The following is a 19,036-nucleotide window of genomic DNA, read 5'->3' as shown; positions in this document are numbered from 1 at the left end:
ATACTGGTGCGAATGTAACATTACACCCTCCTCTAAATTCAACTGATGACATAACAGATTAAGATTCGGGTGCTGAAGAAAATCTAAGTGTAGATAAATTACCCGCAAGTCAGTTCAATGCTACTGCGCTTTGTGATTTGACCACTTCTACCAATGGTAATGCTGTGAATGCAACAAGGAAACAATCCTGTACCTCTGATAATGTTCCAGGACCCTCCAGCAGTACACAAACGGCAACAGTAACAACAACCATAAACGAACCAGCAAGGCTATCGAAGAATAAAGTTCTAAAACTCAAGAAATATAACTGGAAAAGTGGTGTAATAGTTAATCCAACACCTGTATGGCCTCTAATGTTCACAGTTGCAATGAAGAGAGGGTGAACACTTTTGAATATTTCCAACAGTTTTTTGATAACGAAGTGCTTCAAATGATGGTCACTTACACAAATCAGTACACAGCCAAGAGAAATAGACTAGGTGATTGTTCAGAAGTTCAAATTTTGGTGTGGAGGCACAAGTGGTGGATATATTATTTGGCTCCGCTCTGTAGCAAGATTTTCCAGGGAACAAAGAAAAGGATTAGCCTGCCTCAATCTAACTTATTACACTCCTACAATACTCATATGGGAGTCATAGATCGAGCTGACCGAAATGTATCCCTATCTAGATGCTCTATAAGAGGGAAAAAGTGGTATTTCCCGATCACTGCACATTTTATAGACATTGCAGAGCAAAATGCCTGGGATCTTCACAAGCACAACGAAGAACCCATAGATCATCTCACGTTTCGTAATCAAATTGTCACTGCAATTCTTAAAAGTAACAAAAGAGTCACTACCAGAAGAGGACATCCTAGTAAGAGGGCAAAACTTAGATTCTAGATTTGATGGAAGAGAACATTATGTTGCTGAACTACCAACAGACAAGATAACAAAAAAGAAGAAGCAGCTGAAATGTCGAAGTTGCCACAAAAAAACTACTACTATGTGTGTAAAATGTGACGAATCACTTCATGTTTGTTGCTTTTTGTCTTATCCTACTAGTGCATAAAATAAGTTTATAGGTTATTTTCTTTGTTTTTTTTTTTTGTATTTATTAGCTGTTTTAGCCCATAATTCAAATTTATTTATGTTTATTTGAAAGTATAAAAACCAAAACAAGTTAATTGTGAAATGTCATATACTTCAAAAACGTATTCCCTTATTGTCCTTACATCCTTCTGAAAGGACGCCATTTTTGGAAATACTAAATAAAAATAAATACTCAAAATTGTTTTTACTTTCTTCCTTACAACCTTGTGAATGAATGTAGATAAGATATAAATAAACTCTGAAAAAAAATAATAATAATAATAATAATTCAGGACTATCTGGGTTAAGCAGATTACAGTCACAATACATTTTCCTTATATTTAACATCTTATTGTCATTTCTGTACATGGTGTACTTGTTTCTAAAGTTTATCTGGAGGATAGAGTAATTGTGAAGCCAAGAACGCCAGCAGTTATCCACACTATGCAGTGCATTAGTATCTGAAGGCAATATTTTTAACAAAAATAATAGTAATAATCTCCATATTGTATGTGATACACATTCTTTGTGTACTTACCTGTAAGGTGTATGTCGAACTTGCTGTATCATACCTCAAAGCAAATCGGCTGTCACGAATAATCAACGAACTTCCAGTTGATATAGGTAAGGGATCAACTTGCCTATTACGATCCACTTTCATCCATAGCACAGGATAGTCCTGGGCATACTGCACTGAGCATTCAAGTTCCACAGTGCCACCAATATCTTTGATTTGTTCTTGTGATATGTATGATATTGTAGGTGTCCGCTGAGCATAAACTGTTTAAACAAAACAATTAACATTAATTAAATTGAATGTCCTGGAGAATACTTATCTTTCTCAAGAATTCAATTGAGTTCATTCTGCAGTGAGAGCCATTTCTACAGTATGCACTACAGAATGTCACATATTTGTACTTCCAGTCCCTTGTAACCTTATAAAATAGCATTATGGGGCAAAACTAATCCTCCTTTAAAGAAATGTTTACAATGTAGAAAAGAGCTGCTCAAATAAGGCCACGAATTTCTCCACAACGCACACCATTATTCAAAAATGTTATAACACTCACAGAAACTTCCCCACATGTACACAAATGTGTGTAGACTAGAAGACCCAAATTTAGAGATTAGCACACTAACAGAGTGACGGCTACAAAACTGATAACTGTAATGCCTCCCATGTAGAATAGTTAGCACAATGTCCCAGGGATAACACTGGCTCAAAAATCCCAATCCAGCCAAACAGATTTAATGTCTACATGATTTTCCTAAATTGCTTAAGGTGGATGCTCAGATGTTTTCTTTGAAAGGTGATTGCCGACTTCGTTCCTCGTCCTTCCTCAATCAGAGTTTATGCACAAGTTCTAATAACATTACTGTTGATGGGATGTTAGTCCTAATGTTCCTCTTTTCCTGTACAGAATTAGTAAAAAGAAATTTAACCAAGAAGATATGAGTTACATTGGAATCCTACATGGACTGTCAGTAGACCTGTGTGTCAAGACATAGGAAGAGGAAAGTAAATTAAGATCAGAATTAAAAATTTTCTACATTTGAGGGATGTTTTAAGTGACTATGTAGCCCCACAGTAAAGCTAATCTTTAATAGAAGTCACTGATTATATCCATACGCTGCTAGTGAACAAACCATATCGTTCAAAATCACCTGTCAGCTCTGACCAATGTCATACCAACTCTCAAGATGCAGCACAAATATTATTTCAAAATGGAGACCAATAACCTTAAATTTAAATGTTTCTATGGTACAATCACATAGACATCAAGTACAGAATCACACAAAATCTTATTAATAAATATTGAAGCTAATGGGACTACTGAAGGAAAATAGGGGTTTTGAGCAAGAACAAATATCTAGGATAACAATTGCAAAATCACATTAATAGTAAAATATACATGCCACGATAGAAACAAGAGCAAACGATAATTCAAAAAAGCAAAAAATGCACAATACAAGCAACCAAATGGTAATTGGTATTGAAACATCAGTTGAGCTATATATCTCACCTAGAAAGACCCACACCACTACAAAAATCCTAGGCCATACCACAAAAAGCCATGAAGCAACATCAATACACATGGTGAAACAATCGTGAAAACTAACAAAATGTGGTACTGACAACATCATCTAATCTATAGTGCACAACTTAAAACACTAATACCAATACACAGAGACTAAAACTTACAAAACAAAAGTAAGTTCAACAAAACCAAGAATCAAATGTATTAGATGCCAACTTCCCCATGAATGTGGGATTGAGACACATAGATAACACACAAAAAGAGACCAAACAACAGTAATACAATTACACAATTCACAAACCACTTTAAAAACACAGAAACAATACAAATACACACCTCAATTAATAGAAAACAATCTCATTTATGAAACCTCACCCTCCCCACCCAAACAACCCTGCCACCATTTGAATTTAACACTCAAGCCAGGGCTTGCAAATGACTCATTCACTACTTTCTGATGTTTTCTGTGAGTAACTGTGGAGAAAAGGCCAATAGGGTTTTTATTATTATTATTTACATATTATCTGTCTCCTTTCTTATGAAGTAAACCCTTTCAACATTGTTCCAGTTTTCAAGAACTTTTTTTGTTGTAAGCATTCTGCAAATAATTCTGCATTTTACTTTGTGTGTCACAACTCCTCAGCTACAGCCATTTCTTTGACATAGCACCATCTCCAGGCCTCAAATAGTTCTCTATGCCTCATCTTGCATTACTTCCAGTAAGCATAATTAAGAATGTTTCAGTTCTTCTTGTGAATTATCAGAATGTTTATATTGGTATCTTGAACAATTTTGTTTGTGCTGTCAGCTGTTGTGCTTCCTAACACATATGTTGAAATATGATGTCTAGTCAACCCCTTTCTTCCCTTTAAATTTATCGTTTTCTATTCTGAATTTTTACTACTTCTTAACACTTCCTCGTAAAGGCATTTATGATGAGTTTTGTCTGATTCAGCATGGTCTGTACGTAGTTATTATTTCCTTCAAAAATTTTCACCCGTTTGCAATTGTAATATCTGCAATAACAGTTCTTTGACTAGCTACCTCTCTGTTAATTAATATGTCACTCCTTTTGCCTACGTCGGTGTGATACAAAACTGATGATGTCCAATCTGCTAAAATCATGGACTGTCATCACTTTACCAATTAACGTATGCTCTTTAGGTCTATGCCAAGCATCAAACAATGCCCCTCGTAAACGCTATCCAGAAAAATATTGAGTCCAAAAGCTGACATGCGTATGAGTCATTGTCACAAACATAACAATAATGATCATAGCAGCTGACGATGAAAGTTACGAGGCGTCCTGTGTGCTGTTGGAGTGTGTGCAGTGATTAGCGTCCAGAAGTTCGCAGACTAGACACTCATTATTGACACAGATTTTATCGAATGAAGTGGTCTTAGAACTTTGGCTGGCTATGCCAACTGTCACTCTGTGGCTCCCTGTATCATAGCATTAATGGAAGATGTAACTTAAAATTTGCAGACAAATTGTGTGAGTCTCTAATCGACTCAAGCAGACTATTGGACTTTTCATTCAGTTTTTATTAGCTATAATAGTTTTAATACTTCTATTGAAACACTGTTCTACTGTATGACTTGTCAATCAATTATGTATAAGTACCATAGCTGTGACTCCCCCGGCTTTAAAATTATCTGTACGTTGATATACGATGGCTTTCAAAGTTGGAAAATGTGTTGATTAAAGTTTAATTTGGTACCTAACATTAGATAAACTTACCATTACCTTGATATCATTGTTGTTTCCGATATGATTGGGGTCGACAGAAGCGTCCGATCCCACGTGTCGGCTTTGACCTGTGACGTAAGGGTGTTGTCGTGTGTGACGTCATGACGGCGCGGAGTTTGGTTTGAGTGTGGCTGTCTCCAGTTCTGTTTTATCTTATTTTATTTACTTTTCTGATCTGTTCGTTCTATCCCGTGAGTTTTTTTTTTTTTTTTTTAAAGACAAAAAAACACTAATCAGCCACTGAAGCATCTTTATCTTCTATGGGTTGCAGGGGTTACGACCCCTGGGGAGGTGGGTGGGTATTCACGCATGGCTGTCTTCACTAACACGTTGTAGCTACGCAAGGCGTCTAAATTTGTTTATATTTAGTTTGCCCCCACCCAAAACACCCCATTTCCCGCATTTGTCCCGGTAGTGTCATTAGGCTTCTTGTGGAAAGTGTGTGTGTTTGTTTTTGTTTCCGCCATATTTGTGACGTCATGGGTCAAAGCAGACGGGTGGGATCGGACGCTTCAGTATTTCCTATGATTGTTCACGTACTAGTATCTAATTTTACCCAGTGTCGTACCTTGGAGAAGGGAAAATATGTGGTTAGGCGCTCATGATATCAATTGCTAATAGTGTAAATGACAGTTGATTCTGTTATCACACAGCAAACAATATTCGAAATTTATAACCATGCGCCACTAGACGAAAAAAAAATTAGATATGTTGGTAATCACAGTATTGTCTGCAACTATTTGCCTAAATTCTTCGTCGCAAAAAGTGTACTAATACAAATAGTTATGTAAAATGTGGCCCTAGGAATTCTTATACATAAAAATTTGCATGTGCTGGTGTCCAGTTCAAAGTACAAAAAATCATACATGGGCACGAAAGCTATAAAAACTAAAAAACTCCAGGTGCATGAAAATATTATATTGTATCCTAAACCTGCGAAATTTGTTTTCGTTGACTGTCACAGCTAATTATTTATAAGAGGTTGCGTTAACTAGAAATAAAGACTAAACTTACCAACAGAGAAGAAACCGACGAAAATCGTATACAGCCGTAAATCCATTTTAATAGTCAAAATCGAAAATTAAATTTCTTACGCAGTCAGTCAACACCAACAGACCTAGCCAACAACCAACCGCTTCCCACACCTACACCGCCAATTTTCCTAACAGTTGCTATGGTTTTGCAACAAAACAAAAGTAAACACTTCCTTGACAAATGGCGGAAACCAAACACACCCAGTTGCAGAGATGTTAGTACTGAATAATTCAGACAAAATCAAAGATATTAGATCGATCAAAGATAATGTCAGCGAACAACTTCGACCATAGATATTGGTAGACTGGTCATGACGTATATTTCGTGGCACCAACATCTCTACTGCTATACCACGTGACTATTGGCAAAACAATGGTGGTATCCTGTTGTGCTTATGGTTGTACCGAGCGTTTTGTGAAGGGAAGTAACATTAAATTTCACGTGTAAGTATTATTAGTTTAATTTAGCGGCATTTCTTGAATACTGATAAGCTATTGTGTGTATCATATCCTTACCCGGAACGCCACAGTTACGTAAATTAAAGTGCTGTGTGTGTTTCCAGGCGCACATTGCAATCGTATATATTTCTTGAAATGGTAGGCTACAAACCTGCTTTTTCTCTTTCGTATAGGTTTCCAAAGGATGAAGGGCGCAGGCAGATGTGGATAAAGGCAGTGAAACGAAAAGATTTCAAGCGTACTGCGCACACACACATCTGTTCGAAGCACTTTGAAGAAGATTATATATATATATATATATATATATATATATATATATATATATATATATATTGTGTGAGAGAGAGAGGGAGAGAGATATTTATTACCAATAACCCTTCCCGCTCCAAAAGCAATGGCAATGTGCATTGCTACTACATAAGAAGAAAGGATGATTTTTACTATCCTAGATTAAATCTGACTTTGGTACAAAAAGGGGTGAATTATGCTGGTATTATTTTAAAGAACAATTTGCAAAAACAAGTTAGGGGTTTGATTTCTCATCAGTGTTTAGTTTTATTTTGTATTTCCCAGTTACAAAACACACGAATATCAGAAACAGATACTGAATACCATTTGCAAAAAGGTAGTTGTATGGCCTATGTTAGTTTCCAGATAATAAGCTGTAATGTATGGGATAAATAATATGCTGCTACAAAAATCTTTGGTCATTTACCAAAAAGCATTAAAAGCCTGACAGATAGCCAACCAGCATTTAAAATCAAACTAAAAGAATCTATGAATGACAGCTCCTACTCAGTAGACGATTTTTTAGCTATAAATAAGTGAATGGAAGAATTGTCATGTAATGATAGGTCTACCTTTTATTAAACTGACACATCATTGCGAAGTATCGTATTCATGATCTGTGGAACAAGTATTCATGTAAGTAAGCACTGATTTTGTAGATATCTTATTTGATACACCTACGAAACAAACTGCTTAAACCAAAAACGAGCTTTCAAATGAAACTGCTTTACGTTTTGTGAGTGAACGACACAATTGAGTTCGTTACATTCGATGTGAACACGTGTGTTTACGTTACAGGTTTCGTTGTTTATGCCGATTTATGAAGTCTATAACACTTTCTGCAACCAAGGCACTAAAACACACACACGCAATATTTACATTTTATGCAGTGCATAACGCGTATTGTTAGTAGAGAATGCATCTCATAATTGGTAACACTAAAATATTCGCGGCGAATATATTGCCGAACATCGAAAGTGTTTCAGCAGTTCACAAAGTTCATTGTGAAGTAATGGCTGTAAAACTAAATTTGTACAGTGGTTACGCAATAATTTATCACTTCTAGCTGTGTTTACATAAGCTACATTTAATGCGGTGAAGCTAGCAGGAAATCCACTGAGAAATACTGGAAGTGAAATCAGGAATCAGAATGCTGCCTCGAACTTCCGCCGACGTTCTGCCAACAGTCACGTGATTCTATGTTGCAGCCACGCCAGATGTATAGCCGCTGCACTGCTTGCCCAGTCTATTAGCATCTATGGTCGAAGGCGAACAACCAAATCAGTCCGAGGGAAGAACAACGGTGGATTGACGCTTCCCTGAACGTCCTGCGGGAGTGTCTCCCGACAGTACGCACTTGGCTGTTTTGACGTTTGGCTGCCGGAAGTCACGTGACTGTCCCTTCAGTAAACACTTTGCTGCGAGGACGGTTTTCATGCAGTGCAGTTGCGTCAGTATGGAGATCACTGAGTTGCACACGTGAATACTGAAGGAATTAGTTAAGCATGAAGTAATTTCCATCTTATGATTTAGTCCTTCATGTTCAATAAACAGAATAGTGTAAAATTTCCACAGTAGGCCCATACTGAAATTTACGTAATTGATATATGTACGTACAGATTCGCCGAAATATTCTGCCGATTAGTGTCAGGTTTTTTTCCCCTTTCTTTCTGTGGATCTTAGTTGTTATAACGAAATGTGCGTAAAATATGGAAAATAAATGTGGTTAAAAGGTTAACACAAGGCTATACTGCTCATAAGTCTGCTACCTCGTTTTACTTCGCATTCACATGTAGGGGGACCAAACCGGGGAATATGAAGTATTTTTAATATTTTGGACGACGAAAAGCGGCTTTTAAGTAGCCATAGTATAGTTCCAGCCCTGTTGAAAACCTGCATAAGGAATGCTGTATGGTGAAAAAAGATCATGGCTAGACCTGAACAGAGTCATAATTTGTACAACTCTAGAAAACGTCTTTAGCTTCCAGCAACAAAAAAAAAAAAAGGGGTGAAAATCTTGAAAGTGTTTACCCTGATCTTAGATATAATGTAATGGATAATGCTACATGGCCCAAAAATATTGTGATGTATCGTTTTTTTTATTCCATAGTGTCGCCAATATTCCTGTGAAATAATTTTTTCTGTGACAAACAGAAAGAAGAATTAATTGTAAACGGGTCACATAGTGCTCAGAAAGTTACTCCCATAATGCCTGTATCTTAGAACTAAACTTAATGTGTTATCACTTTTTATAGAAGTGAAGCAAATGTTACTGTGTATGTAAACATTGGTTATCAGCACAAGAAGCAGGGTAGTATAACTGAATTGAATGCCTAAATTCAATAAGTGCATGGTGCAGAACACCTGCTTCCTTCGGTGATGTATCTAAATATACCAACAGAAAATCTAGTGTTAAAGAAATTGATTTAAAAAGCTACTGTGTGGACCTAGATTTTGAGTTGGCTGCTTCGGACTTATTAAATCTTATTATAATAATTGTTGTCTAGTATACCATTCTCCAGATGGCAACTTTGAAAATTTTCTCATCTAAATAGAATCTTGGCTGCTATTTTATGCACTTGAAATCAGAAATTGCACTGGGTGTTCATTTCAATGTACACTTTTGCAAGGAGAGTTCTAAGGAAGAAAATTTATGAATCTATTAACAATTTATGGACTATTTGTAGCATGTCATTTACCAACCAGAAGTGATGCCTGCCTTGACACTGTTATCCCAAATCTAAATACATGGGACTATGAGATGACTTTTAGTTGACCCAATGACGTCTGTCAACAGAGCACTAGTCATGGGACTTTATACAAAGAGAACTAATAATCAACCAGCTGTTTCCTAGCATTCTAATTATGTATTCACAAAAAGGATCATTAACAAGGAAACATTAAACTCTTTTCAAACAGTGCTAACTGCAGTAGACTCACAGGTGGGATTACAAGAAATGGAATGTCGCAACACAGGCAAACTCTGTGTGTGTAAAGTATTTTGTCATAACAGACATGACATTTAAGCACTTTTGAGATTTTCAGCCAGTTTTATTTTACATAGAAACTAAGACTTGTTGTAGCGTGACACTAAATCCTTGATTTTTGTGCTCAAACACAGTAGTAAAATCATGACAAATTCCATTACTTTCTTTGTTGTCTTTTGTTAACTCAAATCCTTTACCAAACACTGATACAGACCAATTACAATGTTTCATTGTGCAATTCAGTTTTATTTACACAATTAGATATCACTGAATTATAGAATACAGTTTGAATGAGCCAAGATGGTGGGACAGCATTATTTTAGTATACCATGATTAACAAAACTCAAAAAATGCACAAGTAAATTTAAATTTTTATTCACCTTCAACTACATGGAATCTCTCTCTCTCTCTCTCTCTCTCACTCACAAAACACACACACACACACACACACACACACACACACACACACACAAAAATTGACATAATGTACAAGACCACCTTTATGTGCATTAACAATATTAGGAAAAGGATAGTTTGCTATTCGCTGTAAAGGTGACATGTTGAGCTGCAAACAGGCACAATGTAAAGACTGTTACACATTTAGCTTTTGGCCAAAGACTTCTTCAGAAAAGAAAACACAAAAAGATTTACACATGCAAGCACACTCCCTGCACACATCTCCACTATCTGCAGTGGGAGATATTGGTCATGTGTGCTTGCTAGTGTTAATCTGTTTGTGTTTTGTTTTCTGGAGAAGGCTTTGGCCAAAAACTAAATGTGTAACATTCTTTACATTGTGCCTGTCTGCAACTCAACATGTCACCTTTACAGTGAGTGGCAAACTATTTTTTTCCTAATATTGTTGATATTTCCAACCTGGAGTTTACTTTTTTTTTAACACTTAATCACCCCTCACAAAATCCTTCTCTGCTTTGTGGAAAAAAATCTAGCCTGAGATTCAATCTTGGCATTCACATTTACTGTGTTTTCTTCTGAGAAAGAAAAATCTTTATTAAGATTACCAATGATCTTCTTCAGATCCTTCAATACTTTGGCCTTAGTCTCCTGTCCACACTGTGTTCCTTTGCTGAGTGCAACTATAGTTTCACAGTGAGACATCACATCCTGTTCAAATGTGTCAGCAGATTTTTCTGAATTGCCAGAAAGCAATGCTGACACATATTCATTGTCTGCACTAGAGGGCAAGGAACACTGTTCACTCTCCTGGACAGCACCAGACAATGATTTGGCACATGCATGTATATGCTTACATATGTTAAAATTTAAAATGTTGTCTAAACAGCTGCATTTATACGAATGTACACATATGTTGCAGGTGTTGCACTTAAGTGAACATTTTCTTTCGCATGTCAGTTCTGAATTTTTTACAACAACATACACTTCACAACCAGTGGAAGAAAGCACTTCCCACAATCCTTCACCCCTGCATAAAATCATCCCATTTGTTATAGCTGAGCTATTGTTGTGGCTTGTTTTCACTCTTGACACCCTAGAGCACTGTTTACATTTTGAGAGCTTCACTAAGCCCTCATATACTTTGTCTCTCACTAAACATAACAAAGCATTTAATGACTTATCCAGCCTTCTGCACTTTTTCCCTTCTAGATAACTGTATTTAATAACTTTATGTAGGGACTCCAAGTAATTGTTTGTATTAATGCCCAATCGGTGCCTAAAACAATACGCCCACTTTTCCACTCGCTGGCAGTACATCTTAAGAAAGTACCTGCCAAATTCTGCAGTATCCGGATCATTCAATAAGTCTTCCACCACTTTCTCCAGACTACAACTAAAAACATCTATATCCAGTTCAGTCTGAAGTCGCTTTAGTGAACTAAACACTACTGATTTTTTCTCACTACTCCCAGAAATTCTCCTTAAATTCTGAGACCAGTTCCGTTGTATATGCCAAGAACACAGCAACTGGTTTGGCGCAGGTCCCATTACTGCTGACCATGCATTATAAAATGCTGGTGCATCATCAGACATAAACACATTGGTCTTTACAGTGCCCACCCTTTCTCACACACATTTGAAATAAAAAGACAGTAAGCACAGTCTCCCCTATTTGAAAAACAAAATGCAACTGGCATTCCAGCACCATATCTATCAACAACGACAATAGTAAAAAGTTGAAAATCGTATGCAGTCATGCCATGAGTGCCATCCACACATATTTTATCTTCTCCATACTTTAGAAGTTGTTCGGCCTGAAAGTCTGTCATTATAATAAGAATGAAGTCTTCATCTTGAAAATTAGGATCCACTTGTTTTTGCTGCTTGAAATACAGTACTGGGTTGTCACTTTGTCTCTTCATTTCTTCAACCCACAATTTCACACTCACTGCATCATTTTCATGCTTCTTCGTTGCATAACCAATATCAAAATCCCTTTTTATATTATGCAAATCTTTTTTCTCAAGGAGATGGATTCTCTCCACATTGCAGCGATTGGTGCACTTCGGACATCTTGTAAGACTCGTCCAACAGGAACACCCTGTGACAGCCGTCCTGAAAAAAGAAAAAAAAAGGGAAATAAAAATGAAGCACATTGATAGACCCTACGTCTGTTCACACAAATAAATTTGATAATTTCATGTTTCATGTACATAAGTGTAACATAATCCATTTTACCTGCCAACTCTGCCCTCTCGTTCCCATGCAGAAATGTTCTTCCAACATCTTGGGTGTGTCCCATATGTTTTGGAAAAATTTTAAGCAGCATTTGTCCTCTGTTATTGTCACTTGCATGTTGGATGGACAAGTACTGCCTATTTTATTCATGCCCATACTTTTGACACACCTGGCACCTGTTCCTTTAGAATTGAAATTGAAAGAGCGATGGCAGTGGTAATATCGAACACGTTTTTCTAGTCGCTCCTGCTCCGAACAGTTCATTACATAACGAACATGGTTTACTTTTTCGTAAGAAATTTTCCACTCTTCAAAATCTGAAAAAATGTTAAGGCAGTATTTTTAAGTCATGTACTTGGGATCAACAAAATTTACTAAAACGTGACTAACACAATAAATGTAAAAAACAAACCTGCAAGACAACCAAATTCTATCTCCTGGCACTCAAAACTAACGTCATGGTTCTCTTGAATATGTGTTCTCAGTGTGTCATAGGTGAGAAACGAGAGAGAGCACTGTGGGCAAATAATGCGGCATTTCCGACTGTTTTCCTCCGACTTCATGCCATGCAGTTATTTGATGACGTTTTAATGAACTGCATCTCATAAATGCAATTCCGCACTGGGGACACAATTCACTGCCTTTTCCTTTTTTAGACACATGGATATCAAGTTCATGAACTTTCCTCATATGGGCGTAAACTCTGAACTGCATTCCTCACACTTATAGAGCGTTTCTTGGGAATCACTCATGTTTGTTAAAACAAACTAAACAATAACAAGAAACAATAACAAAACGGAACAGCAGCAACGAAATAACAAGAAGCAGCAACAAACAACGAAAGCAGTTAAATGGAGCACAAGGCAAACATCAACATGAATGGCGTCTTCGAACAGGATGCCTCGTCACGTGAAACCAACTTCCGGTCAGTAAACGTCTAAACAGCCAAGTGCGTACTGTCGGGAGACACTCCCAACGTCCTGCCACGTTTTGGAACATCGAAGGTCAGAGGAATTCCTGAGTAGTCACACTATATGGCACGTGAAAGTCGAAAGAACGTCAAGATGTTACAGCTGGTTCATAACATACTCACCAGAAGCCTTTGTTTTTCGCTTATGTATATTAGTACTGTTCTGAATTACAGACTCGACAGTTTTATATTACGACTCTTGGTTACACACGTACATGTACCAGGTGATCAAAAAGTCAGTATATTTTTGAAAACTGAATAAATCACGGAATAATATAGATACAGAGGTACAACCTGACACAAAGGCTTGGAATGACATAGGGTTTTATTAGAACCAAAAAAATACAAAAGTTCAAAAAAAATGTCCGACAGATGGTGCTTAATCTGATCAGAATAGCAATAATTAGCATAACAAAGTAAGACAAAAAACAAAGATGATGTTCTTTACAGGAAATGCTCAATATGTCCACCATCATTCCTCAACAATAGCTGTAGTCGAGGAACAATGTTGTGAACAGCACTTAAAGCACGTCCGGAGTTACGGTGAGGCAATTGCGTCGGATGTTGTCTTTCAGGATCCCTAGAGATGCTGCTCGATCACGATACACTTGCGACTTCAGGTAACCCCAAAGCTAATAATCGCACAGATGAGGTCTGGGGACCTGGGAGGCCAAGCATGACGAAAGTGGCGGCTGAGCACACGATCATCACCAAACGACGTGCGCAAGAGATCTTTCACGCGTCTAGCAATATGGGGTGGATCGTCATCCTGCATAAACATCGTACATTCCAGCAGGTGTTTATCAGCCAGGCTGGGGATGATGCGATTCTGTAACATATTGGCGTACCTCTCACCCGTCACGGTAGAAGTTACAAAACCAGAATCACGCATTTCCTCGAAGAAAAAAAGGCCCGATAACGGTAGATGTGGGAAATCCAACCCATACCATGACTTTCTTGTCGTGCAATGGAGTTTCCACGACAGTTCTAGGATTTTCGGTAGGCCAATGTCTGCAGTTGTGGGCGTTGACAGACCCTCGGAGCGTGAAATGAGCTTCGTCGGTCCACAACACGTTACTCAATCAATCTTCTCTATCTACATTATTCCGTGGTTTATTAAGTTTTCAAATTTATACCGACTTTTTGATCACCCGGTATATAGAAATTTACATGTATACAGCATATTGCACATGTAGGATCCACTTGTTTTTGGAGCTATTGCCCTGGTATTGACGGTAAATATTCGGATTAGAGCACAACGGCAACGAAAACGAAAAGTCAGCCGTTGTTGGGTTCGACCCTGGCTGAAAAGAAGGGACGAGGTCAGGGGAATATATTCACTGTTACTGAAAGAACTGAGGCCCGAAGGTCTGCAAGAATTTTGGTACTCCGTTAGGATGGACATGTCTTGTTATGAGAAGCTGCTGTCTATGATAGAAGATGGAATCAGAAAGTGTAACATGGTCATGAGGGAGGCTATCTCATCTTCTCGAAAGTATAAATTATATGTTTATACGTTTTGTGATCATACCAGCCTAGATCACTGATAAAATACTGGTGAACGTCCTGTTATGTTGCAGGCTGGTTGTAACATTTTCCTGGTGAATGGAGAATATTTTAAGAGTCTGGCTTTTAGCCACAGAATAGCACAGCCCATCATTTCAAAAGTCAAAAGTTGCTGTGGATACATGCACTGCAATTTGCAGCAATTCAAAAGGATCATTACTTAAAGGTGAACTTGTGTTATTTTTCCAAGTTTGGACTACGTCATCGTCCATCGCACTGGACCAAACTGCAAGGACTTTCTCCCTTTCACTGCCAGTTTCTCTTTTCTGGCATGCTGAAATCAAGCAAGAGATGCAATCAAATCAAACCTGAACTTTCGTAAACTAAGGCATTACGATACAAATCGAAAATCACTGTATGACGTTATATGTATATGATAAATAAAAACCTTGATTAAGATGACAGTTGTCATGACGTGCAAAGGTTACTTATGTAAAATTGCATTCTGAAAAGCAATGATCGGAATTTAGAGCCACAGACCCTAAAATTGCGTTCCCAGTTTAAAGTACACAAAAGTCACCATTGATATCCGCTATTCTGAACAGTACGAACAGTGTATATCATTAGTTAGCAGGGTTTCTCGATGATAAAATAAAAAAAATCCTTTGTTTTTCAAAATAGTTTTCGGTGTTCAGAAGTCAAAATATAGTCAGTAAAATCAAAGATCTGCAGTGTGATCAAGATAACTACATTGTTTGTTCAAATTACCATTGACACCATTTAAAAACCTGCATACTTAAAAAAAAGATCACTGACTAGTTCGTTTGCTAAGAATAATAGTAAAATACAATTATTCGGATTTCAGTGGCAAACTGTACCATCAGCCTGACGACTTGGCAATGTGTAACACACTGGCAGACATCCTAGCCGATATTTTCATCAATTCGCTAGAAAAGAAATTCTTCAGTAATTATTCTGCTCCTAATACAGATCAAATTGTGGCCGCTTTTCAGTGCATCCTCAGTCCCATAAAAAGCTTTATTCCAGTCAGCCATTCATCGTGCAGTTTCTGTACCTTTGACACCTGATAAGCTCATTAAAGAGACGAATATAATAAAAACTATTGCTGTTAATAGAGGCTATGATCCCTTAATAGTTAACAAGATCTTCAAAGCTAAAAGTGACACTAAAGTAACTACGTCAGGCGTCAGTGCTGTTTCTGACAATAATGAGCACAAAAATGTTTTCTCGATTCCATTTCTAGGCCCCGTTTCTTATAAAATTCCTCGTTTTCTTATTAAAAAATATGGATAAAAAGTTACCTTCTCCACTAATAATAATTTGCATAAAATCTTGTTCACAATCTCAAGTCAACAGTTGCTCCTATATATAATTCAGGAGCATATAAAATCACTTGAGAAACATGTCCCATTTCTTATATAGGACAAATTGGAAGAGCTTTTAGTGTCAGGTACAAAGAAAATTTATTGGGAAAAAGAGGTACTAATGTACGTAATTCCACTTTAGCTGATCGCCTGCTAATTTCCAATCAGAAACCGAAAAGAATTGAAGAAATTTCCGTTTTGTATAGAGAAAAGAAAGGTCATATACTGGACGTACTCAAAGAGCAGAAGATTTTCAAGCATATGTCTCCGAACGATGGCCTCATCTCAATGGACAGTTGCAATTACATAACAAAAAATTTTTCAGAGGTTTTAATCCACTACTTGCAGCCTTTTGATTCCCCTATTTTTTACTATATTTTTTGCCTCTAGTTCTGAATTATCATTTTCTTGGAATCTTAGATGGGTACTACTGTAGCTAACTTCATACAGATATTTCTTGGTTCTACAGCTGTTTGTATAAATTTTTTATACTATTCTGTCCTTTACGTAACAGTAATTTCTGTAAAGCCTAATACATGGCTACTATACTTCACCTGTCTCACAACTGCGTAACATCAGAAATACATTAAGCTCCCTTCCCTTTAATTTGGTTTTATAATTAACTGTAATTTTTCAGTAGTTTCTGTTATAATGTTTCGCATTGACACATGTCACTATTCACGCCCGACTGGCAGTGCTACCTTATATTGTTTTCGAGGCAGCAATATAAGCCTCTGGGCCAATCAGTCAGATGTTATTCCTAGCTAGGCATACGTGACAAGGCTGGAATGTATTTTATTTCAAATCTGACTTGAGCATAGCTGCTCTAAACTCTGACCATTGCTTTTTGTAATGTAATTTTATTTAAGTAACCTTTGTGCTTAACGAGTTTTCGTCTTAGTTAAGATTGTTTTATTGTGATACTTAAATTTCTATGCATTATGTATAGAATTCATCAATAATTTCATTATGATGAAGGAAACCCTAGTAGATGTTGAAACCTAGGTCAATTGCACCTAAGTTATTTGCAACAGGTTGGCTATAAAATTCCTTTGTTTAAAAATTGAATACAGTTGCTGAGAAACAGCTTTATTCAAAATCACATGATAGATCGTCATAAAATGACGAAATTTAGTTTAAATCTGTTAGGAATGATTGGTGATGAGGAATATAGAGCAAAAAGAGTATGGGTTGGAAAAATGTTAAAAAATCGAGACTGTGAAAGAGAGTTCCACACTCTATATAAGGAGCTGAATGAGGAGGAGTCATCGTGCTAATTTTTCAGAATATCTAGACAACAGTGTTTTTACCTGTTAAGCGAGATACCAATAAAAATTACAGTGAGAAATACAAGATTTAGGCATTCAATATCACCTCGACAGAAGTTGGTCCTCTGCCTATAGTATGTCTAAATGGGCGGTTTTAGTATACTTGAACTATACTGGTGTCCATAATTAATACAACAAACGGAAATTTTGTAAGGGTGATTTTATTTTGCCACAGAACAGTATAAACAGGTAGTAGTAAAGTAGAAACTATGTAAAGAATACAGAATGTAGAAAATTGCAACATGCATAATGGTAGACAAAAATGTTTTTCGTTTTTTTTACGACTTAACGCATTTGCACACACATTCTGACAGCTGGTAATGTGCTCCGTGTGGGGTGTGACTAACTCTGGCTCCAGTACAGGCCTGAAAATGATGGAGCATGCCATGAATGATGTCATCAGTCCCATGTTGAGGGAATGACGCCCATTCTTCCAACAGAGCTGCTCCCAGTTTTGGAGAGTGGTTGGTGGATGCTGACGTGTTGCAAGCCATCTCACAGTGCTTTTTAGACATGCCCTATGGGGTTCAAACCGGGAGAGCGAGCAGGCCACGCCATGTGTACAATATCTACCATTTCCAAGAAAACATCAACCAGCTGTGTTCTACGAGGTCGAGCATTATCGTCTATCAGTACGAAGTTTGGGGCCACAGTACCTCGCAACAACCGCAAAATAGGTCTCAAGATCTCGTCATGATATATGACAGCAGTTAAAGCTCGACGATTTAACCACACAGTTTCATGAAGAGGTGTTTGAGTGGTCAACATAATCCCTACCCACACCATTAGGGATACTCCTTGATATCAGTCTCTTTCCACAATGTTTGGGTCCCAAAATCGTGTTCCACGTTTCCTCCATATGCAAATCCATTGAGAATCACTATCCAGACTAAATCAGAACTCATCTCTGAAAACAACATTGGGCCACTGTTCGACCACCCAGGTAGCATGTTGATGACTCCATTCTAAACGTTCCCTTCTGTGTAGACACGTCAGAGGTAGACATACAGCAGGTCTCCAACAACAAAGGGCACTCTGTGAAGCCTTCTGCACAACGTTTGTCTCTTTACAACACGTCCATGGATGCTGAGAGCTCACTTTCCAGTTGCCATGCAGTACTAAGGCTGTACTGTCTTGCACTTATAGCCAAATAACGATCCTCTCTTTTGAAGTCACTCGTGGTCGGTCCTGCCCTGGTCTTCCAGATACAGTTTCGGTCTCTATACACTGTCACCACATCCGAGAAACAACAGGACGATTCACACTAAGCCATCAGGACTGTCCTGATTCCCTTCTTTCTCTGACCCTCCACCGCTGAGAGTCTGGTAGGCATCTTCTCTGTGCCATACTGCACCACCTGTGGCTGTGTACATAGCGATTGTGGATACGACGCTATCCGGAAAATAGTACCTCGTTTCATTGGTGGCCTGACGTCGTTATAGATGTGGTTGTCCATTGACCGGAATGCCATGTTCTGTGCAGAACAAGATCATATGGAAATTTGGTTGACAGTTTGTATGATTATATCGTGAATTAAAGACAGGACGGGGAAACAGCGGTTTG

General features: G+C 37.6%; 3 protein-coding genes across 4 annotated transcripts in view; all 3 read right to left on the bottom strand.

Annotated features, from left to right (window-relative positions):
* The window catches only part of LOC124711360 (lachesin), a 30,906-nt gene extending 24,799 nt beyond the window's left edge, over positions 1-6,107 (bottom strand). For both annotated transcript variants that reach the window (XR_007005464.1, XM_047241398.1), the window contains exons 1-2: positions 5,876-6,107; positions 1,611-1,852 (exon numbers count right to left, since the gene is read on the bottom strand). Coding sequence is in view for 1 of the 2 variants with exons in the window: in XM_047241398.1 (XP_047097354.1) it covers positions 1,611-1,852; positions 5,876-5,921 (288 nt within the window). In the remaining variant the exon portion in view is untranslated. The remainder of the gene's footprint in view (positions 1-1,610; positions 1,853-5,875) is intronic.
* Positions 6,108-10,541: 4,434 nt separating this feature from the next.
* On the bottom strand, positions 10,542-11,639 carry LOC124712126. The gene has a single exon (XM_047242425.1). The coding sequence runs from the start codon at positions 11,637-11,639 to the stop codon at positions 10,542-10,544; it is 1,098 nt and encodes a 365-aa protein (XP_047098381.1).
* Positions 11,640-12,068: 429 nt separating this feature from the next.
* The window catches only part of LOC124712125, a 56,710-nt gene continuing 49,742 nt past the window's right edge, over positions 12,069-19,036 (bottom strand). Inside the window, exons 3-4 of the mRNA XM_047242424.1 lie at positions 12,285-12,601; positions 12,069-12,161 (exon numbers count right to left, since the gene is read on the bottom strand). Coding sequence (XP_047098380.1) covers positions 12,069-12,161; positions 12,285-12,601 — 410 coding nt within the window. The remainder of the gene's footprint in view (positions 12,162-12,284; positions 12,602-19,036) is intronic.

This window comes from Schistocerca piceifrons, chromosome 8 (genome assembly GCF_021461385.2).
Source record: "Schistocerca piceifrons isolate TAMUIC-IGC-003096 chromosome 8, iqSchPice1.1, whole genome shotgun sequence".
Classification (NCBI taxonomy): Eukaryota; Metazoa; Arthropoda; class Insecta; order Orthoptera; family Acrididae; genus Schistocerca; species Schistocerca piceifrons.
Note: the sequence above shows the minus strand (reverse complement) of the source record. Positions and strands in the feature narration are given on the sequence as shown.